General features: G+C 40.0%; 1 protein-coding gene across 2 annotated transcripts in view; it reads left to right on the top strand.

Annotated features, from left to right (window-relative positions):
- The window catches only part of ar (androgen receptor), a 111,575-nt gene extending 99,597 nt beyond the window's left edge, over nucleotides 1-11,978 (top strand). Inside the window, exons 4-8 of one of the 2 annotated variants that reach the window (XM_079814888.1) lie at nucleotides 617-895; nucleotides 5,326-5,470; nucleotides 6,174-6,304; nucleotides 10,030-10,181; nucleotides 10,623-11,978. In XM_079814888.1, coding sequence (XP_079671014.1) covers nucleotides 617-895; nucleotides 5,326-5,470; nucleotides 6,174-6,304; nucleotides 10,030-10,181; nucleotides 10,623-10,781 — 866 coding nt within the window. In that variant the 3' untranslated portion in view covers nucleotides 10,782-11,978. The remainder of the gene's footprint in view (nucleotides 1-616; nucleotides 896-5,325; nucleotides 5,471-6,173; nucleotides 6,305-10,029; nucleotides 10,182-10,622) is intronic. The other variant, XM_079814889.1, reaches the window with a different exon arrangement.
- The last annotated feature ends 466 nt before the right edge of the window (nucleotides 11,979-12,444 follow it).

Below are 12,444 nucleotides of genomic sequence, written 5' to 3'. Positions count from 1 at the left end.
TACTGTAGCAAGTAATTAAAGCACACGTACACTCTCACACGCACACGCACGCATATTTACATCTTCATTTAATTTGCGTTATTACCAGCAGCCTCAGAATACAGATGGTTTTACTTTGTTGTGCCTAGGTAAAGAGAGAGGAAGATGGGCGTTTCTGGTGAAAGAAATCATGCAAGTATTAGGTGAACGACACAGGTTTTGCACTCTTGAATGTCTGTAGTTCTGCTCCACGTTACTGAAATACATCAATGCAGTTACGCTAATCCTGTCAGGTCCTTTGTTGTAGTGTCAGTTGAGGGAAAAGCACATAGTCTCAGGTGTGTTTTCCGGGGAGTAATCTTTCTTTGTGCTGACTGGCAGAAGATAATGTGGCGTAGAGACTACCCGTTGCAGTGCAGGTTTTATCCTCTGTTGTATAATAGAGATATTCAAGAGCAGAAATAGGATCATGCCAGCCTCATTATTCAGACCACCCGGTTCATTGGCTTCTAAATAATGTGGTAGATAAAATAAAGATGTGTTCGAGATTGATATTATGTTTTTGTGCAGATTGAATTTACAAAGCAATGCTCCCACTCTGTTTATTACAGTATATGGTTTTTGTTCTGTGCCGCAGCCCGCAAGCTGAGGAAGATTGGACAGATGAAAGGTCCAGAGGAGGTTGGCTCCATTCAGGGCCCGTCAGAGACAATCCAGTGCATGTCGCCCAAGCCCAGCCTGACGTTCCACTCGCAGCTGATCTTCCTGAACATCCTGGAGGCTATCGAGCCAGAGGTGGTGAACGCTGGCCACGATCACGCTCAGCCTGACTCAGCGGCCGCTCTCCTCACCAGCCTTAACGAGTTGGGAGAGAGGCAACTTGTCAAGGTAGTGAAATGGGCCAAAGGACTTCCAGGTAATTTAAGCATTTCAAATTGTCATAACTAATTTTGTTTCTATTCATTTATTTAAAAAAAATATATTAGCAAATTAATACAATTTGAATACACCTCTTCTAGTAAGCCTCATCAACAGAAGTCATTTGTTTTTGGCCCTGTTTACACCTGGTATTATAATGAGTTTTGTTTGATCGGATCACAAGTGGACGATGCTAAATACAGGTGTAAACGGGGTCTAAAACGTTTTGAGCTTATCCACTTTCTACCTCTTCCAGAGGTAGTCAAAAACACATTCGACCGGATTGCTTTCATAGTATAAAACACTCATGTGATTGAATGTGTTCAAACTGTCGCAAAAGACCGCCATCTATCAACCTACTGACTTAAAGCATAAACATAATGAGAAACGTGCTGGCAAAATAGGATTTAAACTTTGGTTTTGAAGACAAAAAAAGTACCAAGCACAGTGTTCTCTCACCATTCCGGATTTCTAACACGCACTCACAGCGTTCTGTGCAGACTTGTGGCTTTCAGAGCAGAAACGAAAGCTGATGCTCTCCGGATGTTTTCCGTCGTCTCTGGGCGTGTTCATATGTAAATTGTACAAGCTTATTTTGTCCATTAGATCGAAAGACCATAAAATTAGGGGGGGGGGGGGCATACATTTACCCGCCCATCGACCCTCCCCTTGAAGAAATCAGGACAGAAATGTTTGAAAGTGGACAAAAGAGACGGATTAAAACACCAGGTGTAAACGAGTATGTGTCTCCCTCATCTACTTGATCGTGATCCGATCAAGCAACACGCCAGGTGTAAACAGGGCCTAATTATTATTTCTGTTGCCTTTTATTTTACAGTATGTGCACTTACGTGTGCTTACCTATGAAAGTACTGTACATGGGTTAAGTTTAGATTTAGGGGTAGGTTCAGGGTTAGTATCTAGTCATTACCCAGTTATTGTAATTTGTATAATAAGTACATAGTATGAACATGGGGAACAGGACTGTAAAATAAAGTGCTAACATTATTTCAAAATGGTAAAAATAAAAAAATTTATTCTACCAAATCATGTGGTCAGGGCCGGACAGGGACAAAATTCCAGGCCAGGAAATCTCACAACCATCCAGGCCATCCCATACACCCATAACAAATTTTGGAACCACAGAGAACCATATTTTTTTGTATGGCCATCACATAAAAAAGGTTTAAATCCTTAGGCGAGGGCTGTGCAAAATAATTAAAGGTTCTCTCTTAAACTGCACCTTCACTTCACTTTTCTTTCTCTTCCTCTTCATTTCCCCTGATATCTCTCCGTCTCAACTCTCTCTTTTGTGTGTGTGTGTGTACGTTTTTTGATACTTTTCTTGTACTTGTCACTTCTTCTTCAGCAGGTCTCAACGTTGTTTTACAAAAAAAAATGTCCAGTGAAAATGTTATTGCATTATTACTCTATTGCCCAAGCTCCCTCCAAACCTATAAATCGATGTGAATATCTGTCTGCTAAATTAGTACTGTAACTTTACAATAGATAATAATGATGTCATTTAACATACAGAGTGACGATAGTAATGGGGTGTTACTGCTAACATTTGCTAACAGTTTAATGCTTAGCTACGTTAAAAAGACAACCACAGTAGCCTATTTACAGGTGAGACTGACCTGCATTTGAAGCCCTGAAGAGGTCAGTAATTTTGCCACAATCCGCTTTCCCTCAGTGCTCCACCTGGCTGCTTCCTAGAGTCCCTTGCACTGTTTATTCTGTTCTAAACAGTTTGGGGGACGCATGTTAGCCGAATCGTAGCATTGCCAGTCAAGATCAGGTCAAGACTAACCATTTCATGATTTATTGCTGAATGTAGAATTTTCACTTTAGTACACTGGAGCAATTATATATAATATTAAAGGGAATAATATACAATTAAAATATTTCACCTGGTGCTTCCGATGGCCTGTTTGGGCCTGAATGTAGTGCAAAAACATGCAGAATTATGCAGGAAATAAAAACATAAAACAGGAAATTATATCACAGAGAGGACCCCTGCAGACCCTCATTTTTGTCCATGTCAATCAGTCTCTTAAAACATCAGATCATTTGAGATTTTTATGATAAGACAAGGTTAGTTAAAGTCTTAAAATGTCATCTAATGTAAATGTAAATGCAGAATTATTAGGCACGTTGATTTTCTGATCATAATTTTTTTCCAGGCACATTTGACCAATTCCAAACAACATTAATCTTAATAAATACTATTCATTTTGTATTTAATCATTTATAAGTGATATATAATTGTTCATGAAGGCTGGAAATGAAAAACACCTTATATTCAGGTGTGCAGAATTATTAGGCATGTTTTCTTTTACATATAAAATAAAAGAGATGTGTGTATATATTTAAAAATACACCAATCAGGCATAACATTATGACAGGTAAAGTGAATAACACTAATTATCTCTTCATCACAGCACCTGTTAGTGGGTGGGATATATTAGGTACCAAGTGAACATTTTGTCCTCAAAGTTGATGTGTTAGAAGCCGGAAAAATGGGCAAGCATACGGATTTGAGCGAGTTTGACAAGGGCCAAATTGTCAATGGCTAGGCAACTTGGTCAGAGCATCTCCAAAACTGCAGCTCTTGTGGGGTGTTCCCGGTCTGCAGTGGTCAGTATAAGTGGTCCAAGGAAGGAACAGTGGTGAACCGGCGACAGGGTCATGGGTGGCCAAGGCTCATTGATGCACGTGGGGAGCGAAGGCTGGCCTGTGTGGTCCAATCAAACAGACAAGCTACTGTAGCTCAAATTGCTCAAGAAGTTAATGCTGGTGCATCGCAGTTTGTATGGGGCTGCATGCTGACCCCTGTCCACTGCCAAAAGTGCAACAGTGAACATTTGAGCATCAGAACTGGACAACGGAGCAATGGAAGAAGGTGGCCTGGTCTGATGAATCACGTTTTCTTTTACATCACGTGGTTGCCCGGGTGTGCGTGTGTGTCGCTTACCTGGGGAACACATGGCACCAGGATGCACTATGGGAAGAAGGCAAGTTGACGGAGGCAGTGTGATGCTTTGGACAATGTTCTGCTGAGAAACCTTGGGTCCTGCCATCCATGTGGATGTAACACCTACCTAAGCATTGTTGCAGACCTTGGACACTCTTTCATGGTCAGGTTTTCAAACAGTATTCCCTGGTGGCTGTGGCCTCTTTCAGCAGGATCATGCGCCCTGCCACAAAGCAAAAATGGTTCAGGAATGGTTTGAGGAGCACATCAATGAGTTTGAGGTGTTGACTTGGCCTCCAAATTCCCCAGATCTCAATCCAATCGAGCATCTCTGGGATGTGTTGAACAAGGTCCCACGTCGCAACTTACTGAACTTAAAGGATCTGATGCTAATACCTTGGTGCCAGATACCACAGCACACCTTCAGGGGTCTAGTGGAGCCCATGCCATGCAATATTAGGAAGGAGGTCATAATGTTATGCCTGATTGGTATATATATATATATATATATATATATATATATATATATATATATATATATATATATATATATATATATATATATATATATTGATTAAGATTTGTACACAAATCCATACTCCCACCCATACAAAAAAACATGAAAACAACATAAATTCAAAGAGTATTTCCACATTCATTATCAGTTACTTGGTTAATTTTTTATTGACATAGAATTATATAAGAACGAGATGAAGATCCTGCCTGTTGATTCAAGTCGGGACATCAGTAGAAAATTGTTAGGTTTTTTTTCCACAGTGATTTAATTATGGTTTGTATTTCCAATTGAAAGGCTTGAGAGTACATGTTGTGTAATCTACTTCACTCTATGGCTTTGATAAAGAGCATTTTGAAAAGCAAAGGCAGACTTCAGTCCTATGTAAAATGCGCCAATGGCAAACCATCAAATACTGAGCGATAAATAGCAGGAGATAAAGGGGTGTCTTGACACGGATCCTTTTTTAAACCTCATTGTGTGACAGCGTGTGATTGGTTGTTGGAATCCGGTTGATGTGATTGGTTGTGGATCTCCAGTGTCCTTTTATTGATAGCAATAATAAAACTGTAAGGCCTGGCATTTTAATCTGCACTGAAGCCAATGATGAATCTGTTCAGAAGAAAGTGGGAAAGTTTTAGCCCAGGAACGTGCAACGTGTTTCCCCTTTGTTTCCTGACAGCAGTGCATATGCTGCCTGGTCTTCTACAGATTCAGTTTTGTTTGGTTCAATTCAATGTACTAAAAATCCTCGGTTCAGATAAGCATGCATATAACAGCATCAGATGGAGTCAGATTTATAGCTTGAGCTGGTGGAATTCAAATAGAGTCATAAATGAAAAAATAACAAAATAGCGCCCAGGCAGCTGACAAACTGTGAGCTATAGGCAGCAAACACAAACCACAAATATCTCCCCCATCTCTCCCCGTCTCTCAGGTTTCCGTAACCTGCATGTGGATGATCAGATGACAGTCATACAACACACTTGGATGGGAGTGATGGTCTTTGCTCTGGGTTGGAGATCCTACAAGAACGCCAATGCGCGGATGCTGTACTTCGCTCCAGACCTGGTCTTCAATGAGTCAGTCTTATTCTCTTTCACATCCGCCCTGCTTTTATTTGCCTGTTTTCTTTTGTGTCCGGCACCCATCTGTGTTTTGCATTGTTGCCTCCTCTCTCCCTCCCATTCCATTTTCTTCTTCTGTCCATTTGTTCGTCTTGTAAATGTACTAATCCATCTTTCCTCAAACTCATTTTTATTTCATTTCTCCTCAGCGGCCCTCTCTCTGCCTTATTCCATCTCTCTATCTTCCTCTCTTTCTCTCTGTCGTGCAGGTACATACCTTGTACTTCATGCACACAATAACAGTCTCGTCGTTGAGACTTCCAAGATTCATTTATAATTTACTGCTGGCTTATTATGGTGTGGAGGATCTTTGTCACAAACACAATCCCAGGAGAGATTGGATTTTTTGGGGGGCTCACATGCTCTCAATGGCCTTTTTCACCAATATCTGAAATATAATACTTCCTTCCTAAATGCATCTTGGCCGTATCCCATACCAGAACTGCTGACGGAAATTGTGTTTTAGGCATGAAATACATTTCATTTAGCAGGAGATTTGGGAGTCATTAGATGACTGACCGCATTTTTCAGTTGTCAGTACTGTATGGTAATTAGCGGATGGAAAGTTGTTTCAAGCCATCTGAAATTGCCATATGTTTCTTTGTTTGTCTCTCTTTCTCTCTCTGTGTCTGTCTATTAATCTGCCCCTGTCTGTCAGTCGTAGGATGCATATCTCCAGCATGTACGAGCACTGTGTTCAGATGAAGCACCTCTCGCAGGAGTTTGTGCTGCTGCAGGTCACAGAGGAAGAATTCCTCTGCATGAAGGCCCTCCTCCTCTTCAGCATCAGTAAGTCTACTTCTGTGTCTGTATGTTCACACGCAGATTTTTCTGCCAGAGTACTCGTGGATATTAACACCTAATAACACCTAGGTAAACTTTTGATTAAATGAGCCAAGCCTGACAAGTAGCCAGTTGTAAACCCATAAAATGTCTTTCATCACCGGCTTTAAATAGTGCCCCTGGCCTGACCCACCTCAGAGAGCTTCTAGGCCAGGGGTATTAAATTAAAGTTCCAAGAGGTCCAGTCTATATTTCCTTGTCTGGACAATGCTTTTTTTGAACAGTTAGTGTTTTGTAAAAGAAAACACTAAAAACTCAAAATAGTCATCAAAGTTGACAATCTTGTGCCCCGAGAGCCAAAGCAGTGATGTTTAAAATTTTTTTACCAATATTTCCTAAAAAAGTAAATATTTCTCCCAACTGGATATGAATATAAAAAGGTTAGATCAGATGTTTTATCAGGCTTTTTTCTGCTTCTTTTTTATTTTAGTTTTTTCACCTTTAGACACCTAAATGTATGGCATGTAGAAGCCTTGGGACTAACAAAATATAGTGGGGGTGCAGGATGTCACGTTTTGTTTAGTCTCTGCTCAGTTCAATTCTTGTTTTCTTGGTTGCTGATTATCTCCTTGTTTGTTTCTATGGTTATGTATAAATATCACCTGTCAGTCATTGGGCCCTATTTTAATGATATAAGCACATGGTCTAAAGTGCACGGCGCAAGTGCACTAAGGACATGTCTGAATCCACTTTTGCTAGTTTAACGACGGGAAAAATGGTCGGCGCGCCCACCGCATGGTCTAAAAGGGTTGCCCCTTTTCTCTTAATGAGTCATAGGTGTGTTTTGGGCATAACGTGCAATAAACCAATCAGAGTCTCATCTCCCATTCCCTTTAAAAGCCAGTTGCGCTTGCACCATGGCGGATTCGCTATTTACATGGCGGTATATAGACACTCTCAACCTGACGAGTCAGTTTAAATACATGTGTGTATTGCCACGCTTGGTTAAATAAGTAGCCAATTTCATTCATCATTACTGCAAATTCTTATAGATGCAATGACTATTCATTATGACATGTAAGCATTTTTATCTTTATGTAGACAATAATCTTTTACATTGTAATCCTTTTATTTTTAAAATTTGGCATGTTTGTGTGCTGCTGCGCTGCTGTGTCTGTAAGTGTGTTGTGCACCTGCCTATAGGCGCATATTACTAGCGCGCTATTTAAATAACACAAAAAATACTGCGCTATTGTCAATGACGCAGCCATTTTCAGTTGCCTCAAAATAGCAACACGCCGACAATGCGCCTGAACACACCTCATTTCAGACCAGCACGCTCATGTGCAAACAGATGGGTGTAAATGCATTTGCTATTTAAACAACGTGGCGCAGAATGTGAAAATGATAACTGCGTCAGGATGGAACTAGCAAAAAACACTTGCGTCATGCCTTTGTCTTAATATTTAAACTTCCTGTTTTGCTCAGTTCCTTTGTCGGTTCTCATTTGTGTTTATTTGTTTGCTATTCCTCCTATGTTTCCCTTTGTGTTCCTGAGTATTATGAAGTTTAAATAAAATCTATTCTGAGTTACTATTTCGTCTCGCCGTGTGTGCTGCAGACCAGACCGTTACACAGGGTTTACCTCTTAAAGGGGTCCTTGATTATGATTCCAATAATTTTACTTTAGTTAGTGTGTAATGTTGCTGTTTGGGTATAAACAACATCTGTAAAGTTACAACACTTAAAGTTCAAAGCAAAGGGAGATATTTTCTTTTACAGAAATCGCTTTTTAAAGACTACAACAAATGGCTGGTAGGAACTACAACAAGCTTCTTTTCACCTTTATTGCAATACAGTATGTAACACAAATGCAATAGCATGTCATAAAGCAAGATGACATAAGTTATAAGCGTAATTAAACTAAACTATACCTGTTCGATCTTTATGCAGCATATATTTTCTGGCATTTTACAACAGTTCCCACACAAGCGATTTATAGATTACCATGACAGAATATGCAAATCAATGACTTGAAGATGGTTAACTCCACATTAGCTACATAAATTCATCAACTGACCATTCAGAAACGTCCTGTCGCATTCTACAGTTTGGGAATACAAGTCGAATATATGTTGGGAATATATATTCTACCAGCAGCCATATCACCCTGTAGCCCAAGACTGGTTTCCCACTGAAGCTAAGCAGTGTTGAGCCTGGTCAGTACCTGGATGGGAGACCAACTGGGAAAACCAGGTAGCTGCTGGAAGAGGTGTTAGTGAGGCCAGCCGGGGGTGCTAACCCTGTGTTCTGTGTGGGTCATAACACTGCAGTATAGTGATGGGGTGTGTACTGTAACAAGCACCGTCCTTCGGATGAGAGTCTGACTCGATGTGGTCATTAAAAATCCCATGGCACTTCTTGTAAAGAGTAGGGGTGAAACCCGTTGTCCTGGCCAAATTCCCTCCATTGGCCCTTACCAATCATAGCCTCCTAATAATCCCCATCCACTGAATTGGCTCTATCACCCTCTCTCCTCTCTACCTATCGCTGGTGTGTGGTGAGCGCACTGGCGCCATTGTTCTGTGGCTGCAGTCGCATCATCCAAGTGGATGCTGCACACTGGTGGTGGTTGAGGAGAGACCCCTGAGCGTAAAGCGCTTTGGGTGCACAGCAGTTCATATGAAAGCGCTATATAAATGCCTCATTCATGTTGTCACTTCTTAGTGAGCCTCTCCATCATTGTCCGATTGTTTCTGACATTTTCAGTGCGTGTCTGCGTGAGGTAATCAAGCTGATAACTCGAGCTCTTGAAGCTCTGCTCTCTTCCGGAAAGGAAAGCAGCCGCTCATTTGCATTTAAAGGGACACACACACAAAAAAACGGTGCATTTTGGCTCACCCTCAAAAAGTGACCATTTTAACATGCTATGAAAATGATCTGTGGGGTATTTTGAGCTAAAACTTCACACACACTCTGGGGACATCAGAGACTTATTTTATACAAACAAATAAAGTACATAATCTAATAATCAGAACTCTCATCATAAAAACAAAGTTAACTCGTTTTTTGTCTTCCTATGCCATCTCTAACTTATTTTTCAAATTATAACATTCTTTATTGTGAAATGCTCTTAATGCACCACATGTTGCCTTGTCACAAAACTGGTTTAGTTAAATAGTAGATAATATTGTATTTGCTGCATTCTTGTTTTCTGCAGTGTTTTAGCAAAATTATCTCTGTTTCTGCTCACCCTGTTTCTGCTACTGTCGTTAAAATAACAGTGTCATCTGCAGCTCTTAATGAGGCGCTTGAATGAAGTGATAGCTCTGTTTTAATATTTTTTTACTGTAAATTTTGTATTTAATGTGGATATTAATTAATGTTTATTCTTGAAAATATTAACCAGAGAAATCAGTCTTTTAGACTGTATTTTTTGCCCTACATTTTGGTAATCGGGTGACAAAAAAACTCATAGAAAATGAAACCACTCATTTAATTTTTAGTTTGACCTCCTGAAGGTTAGGTACCTCCTTTCACTGATCATTTGTTAAAAAAGTGTTAAAAAGTGACTAGAGTTTAGTCTGTCTAGTCTGCATTTTATACCCTATTTGTAGTGTATTTCTTATTTATATTACACGGTGAAATGCAAGATGCAATAAGCAAACACACAAAACTGGTGCATTTCAATGAAAACAAGTTGGTGAACGTATTAATTTCTATTTCTGCAGTTCCAGTGGAGGGGCTGAAGAGTCAGAAGTATTTTGATGAGCTGCGTCTGACATATATAAACGAACTTGATCGTTTAATCAACTATGGCAGGAAGACCAACTGTGCCATGCGCTTCCAACAGCTGACCCGACTGATGGACTCGCTGCAACCAGTTAGTAACACTCAAACGCGCAATCACATACACTGTATACATAAAAACAAACACACACACACATACAGAGACATTACTGGCCCAATGATGCAGTACCGTTCAAATGTTTGGGGTCAGTAATATTAATTAATAGCATTAAATCGATCAAAAGTGTCAGTAAAGACTACATTGTTACAAAACAATTCTATTTCAAGTGAACGATTCCCACAAAAATATAAAGTTCTTTTATTTACAAAGCACATTGAAAATTGCCAATGTTTTAAATGTGGTCAGTGCTGTTTGGTTATTTGAGCTTGTACAGCTTGTACAGACACCAAAGATAGAAAAGTAAGCAACTAACACGCAACATTAACAAACAATAAATATATGAGATATGTTGTAATTTTGCTTATTTTTGTCTCTCTTTTGCTCTCTCTCTCTCTGTATCTCTCTCTCACTCAGATTGTTCAGAAGTTGCACCAGTTCACCTTTGACCTCTTTGTTCAAGCCCGGTCCCTGCCCACAAAGGTCAGCTTTCCCGAAATGATTGCAGAAATAATCTCGGTCCAGGTGCCAAAGATCCTCGCCGGCCTGTCTAAACCAATCCTGTTTCACAAATGACATGACTACACCCCTGAACCACCAATCCATACCAACCCCACCCAGGCCATATGAGCCAGCCAGTTCGGCCTGATCCAGTTTGATCCAGCCTAAACCAGCCTGCAACACTTTTAATCTGGACTCGAATCGAGCGATGAGACTGAACAATACTGATTTTTTTTTATTTTCCCTCTCTCTAACCTCCCTCCCTCCATCCCTCCCTTTCTATATCAGTCTCGTCTCCCTCGCTTTGAAAAATGGCCCTGAAAAGTAGCGGGACCATTACATCATTACAGTTGTCTATCTTCTCCTCAGAGATCATTTGAGCTCATTTTCTCAAACTGACAGCATGGTTTTGTTCTTTCTTTCGACCAGCAGTTATCCTTCAAGAGTTACAGCGTGTTGCCCGGTGGACATGTTGGAAAAAATATCACACTGAATTTTCATCTGAGCCCTTAATCAAAAAAAAAAAAGGACATTACACAGATCCCTATCAGAATCTGTGACCTGCCTCGACTCTATGCATCGTGGGATAGAAGGTTCCATTTATTGTCCGTGACTTGAGAGATCCGGACAAATCAAAGCTGCACGCATAGAGTAATACATCCAAACGTGGTAAAAATCAAGACAGAATCTCTTCACTTGTGACTTTTACTCTTGTTAGTTAGAACAACACACTACTAAATACAGTACTGTAGCATTAAACCAGTATAAAATTCAGTACAGCAGGCTGGCCATCAGTCTCCTTCCTGCTTTATTAGTTTATTGATTGTAAAACAAGTGCTTCATTCATTTCTTATGAAATGTAGAGGCTCTTTATAAAAGCTTTTTAAAAGGCATCATTCATTCGGAATGTTCAGACAATTTCTGACTTTTTCGGTCAATTGAAAATCTCTTACTGTTGGGTTTGAAAGTTGCCACTGAAAACGAAAGGACGGCACGATGAAAAACATCTCAGTCATCAAGAGTTGCCTCCTCTAGACAGCAGACTTTTGTTAAGACGAGGCTCAGTGCCCTTTTTTACAACCTGGATATTTAACCTGTGCAGGTTTTAGGGTATAATGTTGACAGTTTGTATTTAGAACACAAATACAGCAACGCTTGGGTCAGCATAGAAGATCTTCAAATATATATACATAAATATAAATCTATGCACGCTTTATGCATATCTTTATCTCCATCATGAAAAAACAACAAATAATTGCATGCTAGATATTCAAAAAAAATAAACTGCTTTTCCAGTAAGCTAAATGGATATTGTTAGGAAACAGTGCTGTTTTCCCATTAGGCTCTTATGAAGTCTCTCTCTCTCTCTCTCTCTCTCTCTCTCTCTCTCTCTCTCTCTCTCTCTCTCTCTCTCTCTCTCTCTCTCTCTCTCTCTCTCTCTCTCTCTCTCTCTCTCTCTCTCTCTCTCTCTCTCTCTCTCTCTCTCTCTCTCTCTTTCTCTCTCTCTCTCTCTTTCTCTCTCTCGCTCTACTGTCCTTAATGGAAGAATTGGCAAGGTAATGATCTTGTATATATATGTAAAAGTTGAGCGTGGTTCTTTTCAACCTTTCTATGTGCTGATGTATGGATGTAGTCGTTTAACAGTACATTTCCCTCTCTTTCCTTTATAGTAAATGCCACTGAGGGATTTGTATTTATCCGCGCTAGCAATAAGTAATTTAATGCTTAACACGCTCTT

The sequence above is a fragment of the Gobio gobio genome, assembly GCF_949357685.1.
Source record: "Gobio gobio genome assembly, chromosome: 4".
NCBI classification, from domain to species: domain Eukaryota; kingdom Metazoa; phylum Chordata; class Actinopteri; order Cypriniformes; family Gobionidae; genus Gobio; species Gobio gobio.
Note: the sequence above shows the minus strand (reverse complement) of the source record. Positions and strands in the feature narration are given on the sequence as shown.